The sequence below is a fragment of the Callithrix jacchus genome, chromosome 8 (genome assembly GCF_049354715.1).
Source record: "Callithrix jacchus isolate 240 chromosome 8, calJac240_pri, whole genome shotgun sequence".
NCBI classification, from domain to species: Eukaryota; Metazoa; Chordata; class Mammalia; order Primates; family Cebidae; genus Callithrix; species Callithrix jacchus.
In genome coordinates, this window is record NC_133509.1 from 19,508,738 (window position 1) to 19,524,645 (window position 15,908).

The 15,908-nt window shown below is 38.4% G+C and overlaps 1 protein-coding gene and 1 pseudogene across 2 annotated transcripts in view; one reads left to right on the forward strand and one right to left on the reverse strand.

Moving 5' to 3' along the window:
* ARIH1 (ariadne RBR E3 ubiquitin protein ligase 1) overlaps window positions 1–15,908 on the forward strand; it is a 122,503-nt gene that overhangs the window by 65,849 nt on the left and 40,746 nt on the right. For both annotated transcript variants that reach the window (XM_078333578.1, XM_035259139.3), the window contains 3 exons: window positions 822–966; window positions 12,455–12,547; window positions 13,010–13,065. In XM_078333578.1, the coding sequence (XP_078189704.1) occupies window positions 822–966; window positions 12,455–12,547; window positions 13,010–13,065 (294 nt within the window). The remainder of the gene's footprint in view (window positions 1–821; window positions 967–12,454; window positions 12,548–13,009; window positions 13,066–15,908) is intronic.
* Window positions 6,135–6,227, reverse strand: LOC118145441 (small nucleolar RNA U13; annotated as a pseudogene).

Genomic DNA, 15,908 nt, shown 5'->3' on the forward strand with positions numbered 1-15,908 from the left:
TATTATATGCTTGATATCTTAGATGTTGAACTACTCTATTTAGATACATATTTTATGAAAAGCAAAGGTGTAATTTATTTGATACAAAGTGTTTGAAGATATACTTTTTTGTTTTATTCCTTCTCCTTTCTCAGTAAATTAAAAGTATTTCAAAAGCATGTATAGAAAACAAGTCTGTTACGTAGAAGGAAACATATATAAATAATTTCATTTTTAAGATGATTTGTGAGGTAAGATAAATGCTTTACTAAAGCTAATGTGTTTAAATTGCTTTAATTAAAATTATTAAGAAAATTAATTCATTTATATAAAATACAGCCTAGCCATGTAAAATACTACTCTTCATAGGTACCCCAGCAACAGTACAACTTACTTTAATCCTTAAGTTTTAGTTGTAGTACTGTTAAAATATTAATAGTTTAATTTCAATTATTTAAAAACAAAGCTTTTTTTTAAAAAAAAGGCAGCAATAACCCAGTCTTGACTCATTGTATGTAGACATATATATATATATACATACACACACACACTCTCATATATATGAGAGTAGACTGAGTTTTTTCTGCTTGCAATATATATATATCTGTATACACACACACGCCCACACACACACACACACGCCCACACACACACACACACACACACACCCCTTTATTTACTATAATTTGTACTGTATAGCTTTTATTTCCTCTGAGTACAAAGGTTATCTTGTTTTATTTAAATTAAGCTTCTTGCTTTTCCCTATAGAAAATCAGGTTTTTTGGAGAGCTCTAATAGTGCGCAATTGCCCGACTCTTACCCTTTCTATTTAAATAATGCAGGTACTTTGATGGAAACCTGGAGAAGCTCTTTGCTGAGTGTCATGTAATTAATCCAAGTAAAAAGTCTCGAACTCGCCAGATGAATACAAGGTCATCAGCACAGGATATGCCTTGTCAGATCTGCTACTTGAACTACCCTAACTCGGTGAGTATCTGGTAGTTTAAGGCTAGTGCTGACTTTGTATTTCAGAGAGTAAATCAACTTCCATTATTTAAACAAAGGAAAATCTGTGGGTCTGGGAATAGTAACTTTTAAGCTATAACTTATCAATATATTCAGAATGGGGAAAGGAAGAAAAAGAGTAAGAGCTTGGTGCCCCCATTTGTTTTTTAAAGCATCAACTTGTCCAAGTTGTTAGTATAGATGTAAATCTTTCTGTAGTTTATTTTATCACCATGGGGAGAATTGTGTAATAGGTAGGCAGTGAGTAGAATTGTTTCTCATCCAAATTAAAATACATTGAAACTTTTAAGTGTTTTTTTTTAATATCCAGAAGCACTTATAAAATATCTTTAATACTATTTGCTAGGGAACTCTTAGAATTCTTCATAACATAAGATTTTCACTTAGACAAATCCATTCAGATGGAGATTGTTAAATGTGGCATGTGGGGACAGAGTAGGAGCTGAACCAGTGATATAGGAAGATAACCAAAACACTGATGTTAATCCCTTAAGTACAAATACCCTTCCTAAAAATTTATTAAACTGAAGCTAGGCTCAGTGGCTCATGCCTATAATCCCAGTACTTTGGGAGGCCAAGGCAGGTGGGTCACTTGAGGCCAGGAGTTTGAGACCGTTTTGGCCAAGATGGCGAAAACCTGTCTCAACTAAAAATACAAAAAACATTTGCTGGGTGTAATGCTGCTTGGGAGGTTGAGACATGAGAACTGCTTGAGCCTGGAAGGCAGATATTGCAGTGAGCTGACATGGTGCTACTTCACTCCAGCCTGGGCGGCAGAGAGGAGAGTCCATTTCAAAATATAAAATAAAATTTATTGAACTGAGATGATTTACTAACTTGATGATTTATTTGAGTGTTTACTAAGGAAGTTTAGTCTTAAGATGTCATAAGTCTGGGCGCAGTGGCTCACGCCTGTAATCCAAACACTTTGGGTGGCAAGATGGGAGGATCACTAGGTCAGGAGTTCAAGACCAGCCTGGCCAACTGGTGAGAACCCATTTCTACTAAAAATACAAAAATGATTAGCCAGTTGTGGTGGCAGGTGCCTATAGTCCCAGCTATGTGGGAGGCTGAAGCAGGAGAATCGTTTGAACCCAGGAGGTGGAGGTTGCAGTGAGCCAAGATCGCGCCACTGCACTCCAGTCTGGCTGACACAGTGAGACTCTGTCTCCAAAAAAAAAAAAAAAGTCTTAAGATACCTAAGATACAGTTCTATGATAATTATAACCATCTTGTTCATATCCTCTGCTTTAATAGTTAAGTAGCTCTTTCTAATAATTACTATATACCAAGTCTTTGACACCATTATTTTAATGATTGATTGATGGGATCTCACTGTGGTACCCAGGCTGGAGTGTTATGCTATTCACAGGCACATCATAGTATACTGCAGCATCCATCAAACTCTTGGGCTCAAGTGATCCTCCTCCCTCAGCCTCCCAAGTAGCTGGAACTATAAATGTGCACCATCAAGCCTGGCTAATAATATATTTATATTGAAGAATTTCTGTTGTTTATCTTAGAGTTGTAAATGTGTATCTCTAGGGTCCATTTGTGGGGAGTTAATTTGTTCACATACAAATGATGAGAAAAGTTTTTAAAGAAAAGTAATCTTAAATAGAATGATTAGTTATTTAGTAGGTAAAGTGGTACACTAAATTTTAAAATTCTCAAGTTCTGATCATAACTCTGACATGAAATTTAGGGGGAGTTAAACCATTTAATCTCACTGGATTTTTCTTTATTTTGAGACAGTCTTTCTCTGTTGTCCGGGCTGGTGTGCAGTGGTGTGATTACTGCAGCCTCAAACTCCTGGGCTCAAGCGATCCTTCCACCTCAGCCTCCCAAGTAGCTGGGACCACAGGCACATGCCACCATGTCTGGCTGATTTTTCTGCTTTTTTTGTAGAGATAGGATTTCACTGTGTTGCCCAGGCTGGTCTGTACTTCTCTGGGCTGAAGCAGTCCACCCACCTGGACTCTGAAAGTGCTGGCATTATAGGTGTGAGCCACTGTGCTCCTCCAGTTTCCCCTCCCCACCCTGCCCTTCTTTTCTTTTTTACCCCAAGACAAGAGTTTTGCTCTTGTTGCCCAGGCTGGAGTGCAATGGCGCAGTCTTGGCTCACTGCAACCTCCGCTTCTCGAATTCAAGGGATTGTTCTGTTTCAGCTTCCCAAGTAGCTGGGACTACAGGTGCCTACCACCATGCCTGCTAATTTTTGTATTTTTAGTAGAGGCGAGGGTTTTACCATGTTGGCCAGACTTGTCTTAAATTCCTGACCTCAGGCGGTCGACCCACCTTGGCCTCCCAGAATGCTGGGATTATAGGCATAAGCCACCGTGCCCAGCGTTTCCTTTTTCTTTCTGGTGAGTTGAATAAGATATTCTTTTAATTTTCTTCCAGCCTGAGAATTGTATCATTTCTCTTAAATCACAATTAAAAATCAGTACTACTGTTAAAGCGTATTAAATTCATGTTTTGACTATTTTATTGTCTTTAACAGATTCTCTTTGCCAGTTGACATTATATAGTGCTTATAGTTTAAATGTTTCCGTGAGGTAATACTGAGACCTAAATAATTTGTCCCAGGTTATAAAAGGTTTCTTTACTTCTTGGTGTTTTTCCTCCTGCTGTATCATAGCCAGTTCCTTCTTAATTTTAATCTTAACTCTCAGTTGAGTACTAAAGCTAGCTGCTTACAAATATTTATTATAACCTTCTCACTGTTTTTGATATTGTCTAATAGTCTCAACTAGAATTCAAAATCATGATTTAAGATTTACAGTTTGTTTGTTTTGTACTTGTAACTGATGATGGAGAACCTACTGTTCATTGAACACACTAGGCACTATTCTAAGAAACATAGGAGAATAAGTACATAATTTCAACTTCAAATAATTTGCAGGTTAGTTGGGTAGATAAGTAGTAAGATGGCATATTCAGAAAGAATGGTAAGTGCTTTGAAGAGGGCAAATACAAAGATACAGTATGATAGGAATGTGTTGGAGGGATACCTAACCCAGTTTTTGGTTTTGATCAGGCAGGACTTACCACAGAAATTCACAGAAATCTGAACTAACATCTGAAGGCATGATTGTTAGGCTAACCAGGAAAATGTCGCAATACAGAAGCCCAAGGAAGAGAGAATGTACTTTCAGGATTTGGGGAATGGTAAACAGTGCTAAAAGATTCAGAGAAAAGTCTTAAAAAGTCAATTTGAAATGAAATTATTTTAAGGAATGGGGTGGGATGGGAAACCAGACTTCATGGGCTAAAGAGTTACTGACTTGAAGGTGGGAGAAGAAATGGAAGCAATAAATGTATACTCTTTTACAAGAAATTTCACCATGCAAGTGATAGGACAAGATAGCAAAAGGAACAGCATGGGTTGGCAAATAAGTTAAAGCATTATGGAAACTGCTAAGTGTTCTGAAAAGTGTCATCACAAAACTAGGATGTCTTTTCTCATAATTTTTAGACTAATATGGATAATTTTTTTTTTTTTTGAGACGGAGTTTCGCTCTTGTTACCCAGGCTGGAGTGCAATGGCGCGATCTCGGCTCGCCGCAACCTCCGCCTCCTGGGTTCAAGCAATTCTCCTGCCTCAGCCTCCTGAGTAGCTGGGATTACAGGCACGCACCACCATGCCCAGCTAATTTTTTATATTTTTAGTAGAGACGGGGTTTCACCATGTTGACCAGGATGGTCTCGATCTCTTGACCTCATGATCCACCCGCCTCGGCCTCCCAAAGTGCTGGGATTACAGGCTTGAGGCACTGCACCTGGCTGCTGTTGTTTTTTTTTTTGAAATGGAGTCTTGTGTTGTCACTCAGGCTAGAGTGCAGTGGTACAATCTCAGCTCATTGCAGCCTCTGCCTCCCAGTTTCAAGAGATTCTCCTGCATCACCCTCCTGAGTAGCTGGGATTATAGGTGCCTGCCACCACGTCCGGCTAATTTTTGTATTTTTAGTAGAGATGAAGTTTCACCACGTTGTCCAGGCTGGTCTTGAACTCCTGACCTCAGGTGATCCACCTTCCTTGGCCTCCCAGAGTGCTGGAATTACAAGCGTGAGCCACCGCACCCAGCCAGTGTCTCATTTTCAAGAAGTAAATAATTTTTATTTTCTAAGAATAAGATATGTGAAGTAGATATAGGCAGCTGAAATTGTGAGGAAGGGTGGTGTACCCTTCCGTACCTTACCCCTGAAGCCCCTCTTTGGAATCTTGGTGCTGTTGGAACCACTGCTTGAAAATATCTAGGTCCAATCCTATCTTCCTTTTAACACATATCATTCTACGCAGAAGGGAACTAATCTCTAGATCCTTTGCCTTTTTTTTTTTTTGAGACAGAGTCTTGCTGTGTTGCACAGGCTGGAATGCAATGGCACAATCTCAGATCACTGCAGCCTCCGCCTCCCAGGTCCTGGTTCAAGCAGTTCTCCTGCCTCAGCCTCCCGAGTAGCTCAGATTATAGACACACGCCACCATGCCCAGCTAATTTTTGTATTTTTAGTAGAGACAGGGTTTCACCATGTTGGCCAGGCTGCTCTTGAATTCCTGACCTTGTGATTTGCCTGCCTTAGCCTCCCAAAGTGCTGGGATTATAGGCGTGAGCCACCCCACCCTACCCATTTACTCAATTTTTGTAAACAAAGGGGCTTCAACTTGAGAGGTTATATGGACAACTTCTTATAGAAGAAAAATTATTCTTAATTTTCTTACTGCTCTTTGACATGAGTGTATTTTTTAGTTTCTTTAAGTCAATTTCTTTTGTAGGTAATATGTCATGTATTTATCATGTACTCTTTTGATCAGATGTGTTTGTGATTTAAACAGGGATAAGTTTAATGAATAGAGAATATGATCCCCTGGGACAGGGGAAAGCCCCGGGAGCCATGTAGGTGAGCACAAGGTTATGAGGGAACGAATATATCAGAGGAGGAAGAGGGAAAGGGAAGCTAGATAGACAGGATGTGTATCTTTAGACCACAAATTGGTGTTTTGTTTTTTGGATTCTTTTTTTTTTCTTTATCTTTAGGTATGTGTATGATTTATTTCTAACTTGTTTAATCTTATTATCTAATTAGAAAAGCTATTTTAAAAGAAATTTTTAAAGAATAAAAAGCTTTTATCTATGTGCTGAAGTTGTAACAAAGATGAGAGGCACATCTCACACATGAGTGCGAATACCCAATAGTTACATTTATGAACTATAAACAAACCTCTTTTTATCTTCTATCTTTTTATCTTAAAATGAGCTCTAGAGTAGAAGTCACAAAGGTTGAGTCTTAAAGTGATCACTTAGTAACCATTGTGAACATTGATCTCTCTTAAGGATTCTTACTTGAAAAAAGAATGAAGCATATAAGCATATGTATATGTTTTTAAGTTTTGAATAAAACATTTTGGAGTTGCTGAAGTCTTTACTGTATTTGTTTTTTTTTTTTTTTTTTTTTAACAGAATACCCCTTCCTTTAATAGCCTTAAAAGTCAAAGTCACCATTAGTGATGTAACAAGTTAGTGCCAAATCTCCTTCTCTGATGGGGAGTAATGATAATAGACCCTTTAAGCTTGCTGTACATTTCACATGTCATTCTTTCAGTAAAACTAGTTGCAGGGCTCTGATACACTTCTTTTTTTTTTTTTTTTTTTTTGGTTAATGAGACAGAGTCTCACTGTTGCTCATGCTGGAGTGCAGTGGCTCAATCTTGACTCACTGCAACCTCCATCTCCTGGGTTCAAGTGATTAACCAGCTTCAGCTTCCCGAGTAGCTGGGATTACAGGCGTGCCAGGCTGAGCTAATTTTTGTATTTTTAGTAGAGACGGGGTTTCACCATGTTGGCCATGCTGGTCTTGAACTCCTGACCTCGTGATCTGCCCACCTCAGCCTCCCAAACCTCTGGGATTACAGGCATAGCCACTGCGCCCAGCCCTCTCATACATTTCTTTTCATTCCTTTGTCTATGCATTTAGAAAATATAGCTGATATGCCTTATATAGAATTTCTATTCTAACCAGATATGTGTATCTAATATCAGAAATAACATCAGAAATTTTATAAGTACTTGTCACATAATGGCTAAATGAAAAGTCTAAGGGAATTTTAAGATACACTTTATAAGAGCTGCAAAAAGAATAAAAGAGCTAGGAATAAATTTGATAAGAAATGTGAAAGATTGCTACGAAGAAAACTTCAAATAATAAGATAATAGGTGGAGCCAGGCATGGTGGCTCATGCCTGTAATCCCAGCACTTTGGGAGGCTGAGACAGACTATCACAAGGTCAAAGATTGAGACCATCCTTTTTTAGTAGAGACATGGTGAAACCCCATCTCTACTAAAAAATACAAAAATTAGCTTGATGTGCTTGTGCGTGCCTGTAGTTTGAGCTACGCAGGAAGCTGAGGCAGGAGAATTGCTTCAACTCAGGAGGCGGAGGTTGCAGTGAGTTGCGGTCTCGCCATTGCACTTCAGCCTGGCGCCTGGCGACAGAGTGAGACTTCGTCTCAGGAAAAAATAAAAAAGATAATAGGATGACTTGAATATTTGAGGTAAAAGAAATAGGAAACTATCGGAAAAGAAGATTAGATTGACAGGACTAGTCCTACTAGATACAAGAATAGGCAGAGCAGTGGAACAGGATAGAGTCAAATATGCATGAGGAGAATTTAGTGTATTATAGAGGAGGCATTTCAAATAAGGTGGATTATTTGATACATGGTGTTGGAGGAACTTGGTAGCCCTATGGAATAGAAACTTCCTGCCTAGCTTCATAAATCAAAGTTAATGAATTCACAAACCATAAGTTTAAATAGTGGTAAGTTTCACCGTGTATGTATAAAGAGCTTTTGTATGGCAGCAAAATATAAACACTAAGAATTGAAAGTGGGAGAAAAGATTTCCCCTACTTATAAATGAATAATTTCCTAAATAAGTAAAAAGTCCCCATAAATAAGTAAAAAACCCACAGGCAAAGTCGGCAAAATATATGAAGAGAGTATACAGAAAAAGAAAACAATGTAGAATCTTTTTTGAAATATTCAAACTTCATAATAAAAGAAATTCAAATAAAAACTAATGAAGTTAGTGCATTTTTCACCTATTAGATTGGCAAAGATCAAGGAGTTGGATAATATACTACATTGTCACGGGCATGAGAAACCAAGTACTCTTGCACAGTATAAATGATGACAATTTCTTTGCAGGGGAGCCTGGTGATAGCTATTAGATTATAAAAGTATGTTTATTATAATGTCACTTCTACAGATTTGTCTTAAGATAGATTCTTAAGATCACAAAGATGTTTATATAGTCAGTGTAGTAGTGTGGTAGGGGAAAAAAGGCAATGTAAAGGTTCATTAATAGACTGTAAATAAAGTTGTAGTACCTTTCTATAAAGGGACAAACCCACATATGTACCAGTGTGGTACCACATCAGAAATCTATTGGATTTTTTTTTTTTTTTTTTTTTTGGAGGCAGTCTCACTTTGTCGCCAGGCGCCAGGCTGGAGTGTAAACCCACACATGAGATATTGGATTTTTTTTTTTTTTTTTTTTTTTTTTTTTGAGACAGAGTCCTACTCTGTCACCAGGCACCAGGCTGGAGTACAATGACACAATCTCGGTTCACTGCAACCTCTGCCTCCCGAGTTGAAGGGATTCTTCTGTCTCAGCCTCCTGAGTAGCTGGGATGACAGGCATCTGCCATTGTGCCCAGCTAATTTTATGTAATTTTAGTAGATGCAGGGTTTCACCTTGTTGGCCAGGCTTGTCTCAAACTCTTGACTTCAAATGATTTGCCCACATTGGCCTTCCAAATTGCCAGGATTACAGGCCTGAGCCACCACAGCTACTGGATTTTTTTTTTTTTTTTGAAACGGAGTTTTGCTTTTATTACCCAGGCTGGAGTGCAATGGCGCGATCTCAGCTCACCACAACCTCCGCCTCCTAGGTTCAGGCAATTCTCCTGCCTCAGCTTCCTGAGTAGCTGGGATTACAGGCACGCGCCACCATGCCCAGCTAATTTTTTGTATCTTTAGTAGAGATGGGGTTTCACCATTTTGACCAGGATGGTCTCGATCTCTTGACCTCGTGATCCACCCGCCTTGGCCTCCCAAAGTGCTGGGATTACAGGCTTGAGCCACCGTGCCTGGCCATTGGATTTTTTTTTTTTTTTTTTAAACAAAACAAGGTACAGAAGAGAATGGGTGGTACTATTACTCTCTCTCTCTCTCTCTCTCTCTGTGTGTGTGTGTGTGTGTGTGTGTGTGTGTGTGTGTGTGTGTACACATACATCAGAACACCTCTGGAAGAATATATAAGAAATTGGAATAGCAGTTGCCTCTGGGTAGAGGAAATAACAACAAGGTTGGGAGCGAGGGAGGCCTATTTTTCTTTTCTTTTTTTTTTTGAGACGGAGTCTCTGTCACACAGACTGGAGTGCAGTGGTGCAATCTCTGCAACCTCCGCCTCCTGGGTTCAATCAGTTCTCCCTCCTCAGCCCCCCAAGTAGCTGCTACTACAGGTGCAACCACATCTGGCTAATTTTTGTATTTATAGTAGCGATGGGGTTTTTCCATGTTGTCCAGGCTGGTCTTGAACTCCTGACCTCAAGTGATACACCCGTTTCACCACCATACCTGGCTAATTTTTGTATTTTTAGTAGAGACAGGGTTTCGCTATGTTGGCCAGGCCAGCCTTGAACTCCTGTCCTCAAGTGATCCGCCCACCTCGGCCTCCCGTAGTACTGGGATTACAGGCGTGAGCCAAATTAACTCTGAACTTGTAGTGTTAAAAATTGTTTTTAACCATAACCCTATATAACTTATTCAATTAAAAATAATTTAGTAGTAAATTATTGCGAAATGTTATTTAAAATAAGGTAACCATTATTTGAATCTTTTTAAAAGACATAATCCTCCAGATCATCTAATGAACAAAGTGTTACTATTGTTCTTAGCTATTCTAAATAAATCTTTTCATAAAGGGTTTATTGAGATATAATTTATATACTACTCAGTTCACCTATTTAAAGTGGTTTTTAGTATATTCACAGTTATGCACCATCACCACAATTTTAAAAACATTTTTATAAACCCCTTCAGGAGAAAGTCCATACCCTTTTTTTTTTTTCCTGTGATGGAGCCTCACACTGTCACCAGGCTGGAGTGCAGTGGTTCAATCTCAGCTCACTGCAACCTCCCCCTCCGCATTTCAAACAATTCTACTGCCTCAGCCTCCTGCTGAGTAGTTGGGACTACAGGTGTGTACCACCATGCCCAACTAATTTTTTGTATTTTTAGTAGAGACGGGATTTCACTATGTTGGCCAGACTGGTCTTGAATTCCTGACCTTGTGATCTGCCCGCCTCAGCCTTACAAAGTGATGGAATTACAAGCGTGAGCCACCATACCCAGCTAACTCCATACCCTTTTTAATTTACCCCCTAATTCCTCTCAAGTCCACTAGCTCCTAAGGTAACTGCTCGTCTGTTTTTTTTTTTTTTTTTTTTTTTTTGTCAATGGATGTACATATTCTGGACTTTTTGTATAAAAGAATCAAACAGTATGTGATCTTTTGTGACCGGCTTATTTTCACTCTTTTATAAGAAATTTCACTATGCAAGTGATAAGACAAGAACCCTGAAAACAATGTTTGTCCATATTGTAGCATGTATAATTTGATAAACATCACAAAGATGTTTATATAGTTAATGCAGTAGTAGGGGAGAAAAAAAAGGCAGTGTAAAGGTTCATTCGTAGTAGACTGTAAATAAAATTGTGGTACCTTTCTATAAAGGGGCAAACCCACACGTGTACCAGTGTGGTACTACATGAGAAATCTACTGGATTTGTTTTTTTCTTTTTTTTTGAGACGGAGTTTCGCTGTTGTTACCCAGACTGGAGTGCAATGGCACGATCTCGGCTCACCGCAACCTCCGCCTTCTGGGTTCAAGCAATTCTCCTGCCTCAGCCTCCCAAGTAGCTGGGACTACAGGTGCACGTCACCATGCCCAGCTAATTTTTGTATTTTTAGTAGAGACATGGTTTCACCTCGTTGACCAGGATGGTCTTGATCTCTTGACCACGTGAGCCACCGCGCCTGGCCTTGTTTTTTTTTTCAAGATGGAGTTCCCGCTCTGTCACCCAGGCTGGAGTGCAGTGAGTGTCCTCCCGGGTGGGTGTGTTGCCTTTAATGGCTTAATAATATTTGATTTATGGAAATTATATGGGAAAAGTATTTTTTCATCAGTTGATGGACATCTGGATTGTTTTCATTTTTTGGCTGTTATGAGTAATGCTATAATGAACACTTGTGGAGCCAGGCGTGGTGTAATCCAAGTACTCTGGAGGCCAAGGTGGGCGGATCACCTGAGGTTGGGAGTTCAAGACCAGCCTGACCAACATGGTGAAACCCTGTCATTAAAAAAAAAGAAAAGAAAAAAAATGAACACTTGTGTACAACTTTTTGTATGGATATTCGTTTTAATTTCTTTAGAGTATATACCTAGGATAAGAATTGCTGGGTCCTATAGTTACTCTGTGTTTAATATTTTGAGGAACTACCTGATTGTTTCCGAAGTTGCTATATCATTTTACATTTCCATTGATAGTGTATGAAGGCTCCAATTTTTCTACATCCTCACCAACACTTGTTATTATCTGTCTTCTCCCCCCCCCCCGAAATAGAGGCTCACTGCAGCCTTGACCTCTTAGGTTCATGTGATCTTCCTACCTCAGCCCCACTGAGTAGCTGGGATTACAGGCATGTGCCACCATACCTGTCTAATTCCTTAATTTTTTTGTGGAGACAGAATCTTACTATGTTGCCCAGGCTGGTCTTGAACTCCTAGCCTCAAGCAGTTCTCCCCGCTTAGCCTCCCAAAGTGCTGGGATTACAGACAGGAGACACTGTGCCCTGCTTTGTTTCTCTTTTTATTTATAGCTCTAACTAGTGAGTGTGAAATGTTATCTCATTGTGAGGTATTGCTTTGTTTTGTTTTGTTTGAGACAGGGTCTCACCCTATTACCCAGGCTGGAGTGCGGTCTCAGCTCACTACAGCCTCTGCCTCCCAGGCTCAAATGTGTGTCATCATGGCTGACTAATTTTTGTATTTTTTGTAGAGACAGGGTTTTGCCATGTTGCCCAGCCTTCATGGTGGTTTTGGTTTGCATTTCCACGATGCCAAATGATACTGAGTATTCTTCCGTATGCTCATTGGTCTATCTTCTTACATTTAATACAAACATTGTTGCCCACCTTTCCTAAAACGTGTGTGTTCAGTGTATTGATGTCTATATTTCACCACAAAAAGTTCATTTTAGGAGTCCATCTATTGTAAAATTGGCCGCTGTAAGAAATTTAACCTTATCGAGCCCCATTGAGTGATTGTTTATAGTGATTTTTCTGAGAATGTCTGTTAAATTCATGTTTTATTTTTCTTACAGTATTTCACTGGCCTTGAATGTGGACATAAGTTTTGTATGCAATGCTGGAGTGAATATTTAACTACCAAAATAATGGAAGAAGGCATGGGTCAGGTAAAGATAACCAAGTTGTTTTTCAGTTTTTGTTGAATTTCCTAGTGTTTAGACCCTTGCACAAATAAAAACAGGTAAAGCTTTGTGGAATATGAATCGCATGGGGAACATTTTTCTAGATTCAGACAACTAAAGATAATAGGCAATGTGGCGTTCCAGTTAAAGAGCCAATCCAGGTAACGTTTTCTCAGCTGACATCAGTATTGGTATATGTTAAGTTAAACTCATTGCACACTTTTGCCTTTAAAGTTTTGTGTTTAAGAACCAATTATTAGGTTAGCAATTCTAGTTACTTTATGTTGATAAAGTAACTCTCACACATATTTCCTTTAAGTAGAAAGGGAAGGATTAAGATCCTGTAAAGATTAAGGTATTCCGAGAACCTAGCGAAGTGCCTGGCGATGGTAAGCATTCATTAAATATTTGTTGAATGAAGACAGTTTAAATTTCAATCTTTTTCAGACTATTTCGTGTCCTGCTCATGGTTGTGATATCTTAGTGGATGACAACACAGTTATGTAAGTATTTTCGATAGATTCTGCATGTGAATATTGGTTAGTTGGTTAAACCAAATTAATTTTTACTTAGCACCTCAAAGGAAGTGAAACTTCGCACAGTCTGAAGAAACTCTCTACATTCCCTCATAGTAGTCCAAAAGCCTGTTTGTAACTTGGTTAAATGCCTGATCACTATTCTTATAAACTTAGAAATGCATGGTAACTAGGTTTTGATAAACCTTGGAATTGGAGATTAGAATGTATGCATGTGTTAGTTGAGGTACTCTTGGAAGCAGATCCCAAGATAGAATAAAAAATGAAACTGACTCATTGTGGAATAGCATCCGTGCAAGGTAAACAGCAGGAATAGACAGACATCGATGTAGGCCTGACATTTGTTAAAGACTAGAAGGAAGATTCAATAGGAAGAGACTTTGTAAGATATAGCGGTGAGAGTCTTTTGCAGCCCTGTGGGGAAACTTCAGTGTGTAGATTGCCCAAAGAGGAATACCTCAATAAGTATAAAGAGCCAAGCCAAGTACCCTTGATATGCTCAGTCATTGGCTGGTACTACCCAGGGAATCATGGTCTTTGCTGGAATATTGCTACTGATTTCAAACACCCTCCAGCTGGAGGCTTTCAGCTAACAACTCTTCTTGTGAAAGGTTCTTTCTTTTTTTTCTTTGAACTTTTATTTTAGGTTCAGGTGTACATGTGCAGGTTTATTACATGGGTAAATTCCTTGTCTGTGAGATTTGGTGTACAAATGATTCCATCACCCAGGTAGTGAGCACAGTACCTGATAGGTAGTTTTCCACTCTTGCCCTCCCACCCTACCCACTCTGATAGCCCCCACTGTCTTTTATTCCCAGCTTTATGTTCATGTGTACTCACTGTTTAGCTCCCACTTATAAATAAGAACATGTGGTATTGAGCTTTCTATTTCTATATTAATTCATTTAGGATGATGACCTCCGGCTGCATTTGTATTGCTGCAAAGGACATGATTGTGCTCTTCTTTTGTGACTGCATAGTATTCCATGGTGTATACGTACCACATTTTCTTTATCCAGTCCACTGTTGATGGGCATCTAGATTGATTTCATGTGTTTACTATTGTGAATAATGCCACAGTTAACACACTAGTCCATGTATATGTGTCTTTTTTAGTAGAATGATTCATTTTCCCTGCAGTGTCACCAACATACGTGATTTTTTTACTTAAAAATTTTTTTTCTGCTTAAATTTGTTTTTTATTTTTTAATAATAGTCATTATGACTGGTGTGAGATGGTACAGTATATCATTATGGTGTTGATTTGTGTTTCTCTAATGATTAGCGGTGCTGAGTATTTTTTTGTACCTCTTGGCTGCATGTTTGTGTTCTTGAGAAAAATCTTTGAATATATGTTGCCCGTTTCCTCCTCCTTTTTTTTTTTTAGTGAAAGCAAGTTTATTAGAGAATTAAAGAAACAAAGAAATGGCTACTTCATAGACAAAGCAGCCTGCCCATTTTTTAATGGAGTTATTTGTTTTTTGCTTGTTTGATTAAATTCCTTATAGATTCTGGATATGAGACCCTTGTTGGATGTATAATTTGTGAATATTTTCTCCTATTCTGTAGGTTGTCTGTTTACTCTGTTAATAGTTTCTTTAGCAGTATAGAAGCTCATTAGTTTAATTAAGTCCCACCTGTCTATTTTTGCTTTTGTTGTGGTTGTTTTTGGGGACTTAGTTATAAATTCTTTGCCAAGGCTGATGTCCAGAATGGTATTTCCTATAGATTTAATCTTTTAAGTCTTTATTCCTTTAGTTAATTTTTGTATATGGTGAAAGATAAAGGGGTCTAGTTTCATTCTTCTGCATGTGGCTAGCTAGTTATCCCAACAGTCATTTATTGAATAGACAGTCCTTTAGCCATTGCTTGTTATTGTTGACTTTGTTGAAAATCAGATGGTTGCAGTTTCGTGGCTTTAGTGTTGGGTTCTGTATCCTGTTCCATTGGTGTGTGATTGTTTTCATATCAGGTACCATGCTTTGTTTACCATAACCTTGTAGTACAGTTTGAAGTTGAATAATGTGGTACTTCTGGCTTTGTTCTTTTTGTTTAGGATGGCTTTGTGTATTTGGGCTCTTTTTTGAATGCATATGAATTTTAGAATTGTTTTTTCTGCTTTTGTGAAAAATGACACTGGTAGTTTGATAAGGAATGATTATGAATCTGCATATTGCTTTGGGCATTGTGGCCATTGATTCTTTCAGTTCATAAGCATGGAATGTTTTTCCATTTGTTTTTGTTGTTTGTGATTTCTTTCAGCAGTGTTTGGTAGTTCTCCTTGTAGAGGTCTTTTATCACCTTGGTTAGATGTATTCCTAAGTATTTTTTTTATGTGAGTATGGCTATTATCAATAGGATTGCATTTTTAATTAGGCTGTCTCCTTCAATGTTACTGGTATATATTAAATGTTACTGAATTTTGTATATTGATTTTTGTATCCTGAAACTTTACTGACATTGTTTGTCAGTTCTGGGAATCTTTTGGTAGAGTCTTTAGAGTTATTTCTGCATATAAAATCATCCATCAGTGAAGACTGATAATTTGACTTCTTTTCCTATTTGGATACGTTTTTAACTTTGTCTTGTCTGATTGCTCTGGCCAGAACTTCAGTACTATAGGTCTGGTGCGTATGTGTGGGGCATTCTTTTCTAAGTGGAATGCTTCCAGCCTTTGCCTGTTGATATGATGTTGGCTTTGGGTTTGTCATAGATGGCTCTTATTATTTTGAGATATATTCCAAACTATGTCAAAGCCTAGTTTGTTGATGTTTTTATTGTGAAGAGATGTGGGATTTCATTGAAAGCTT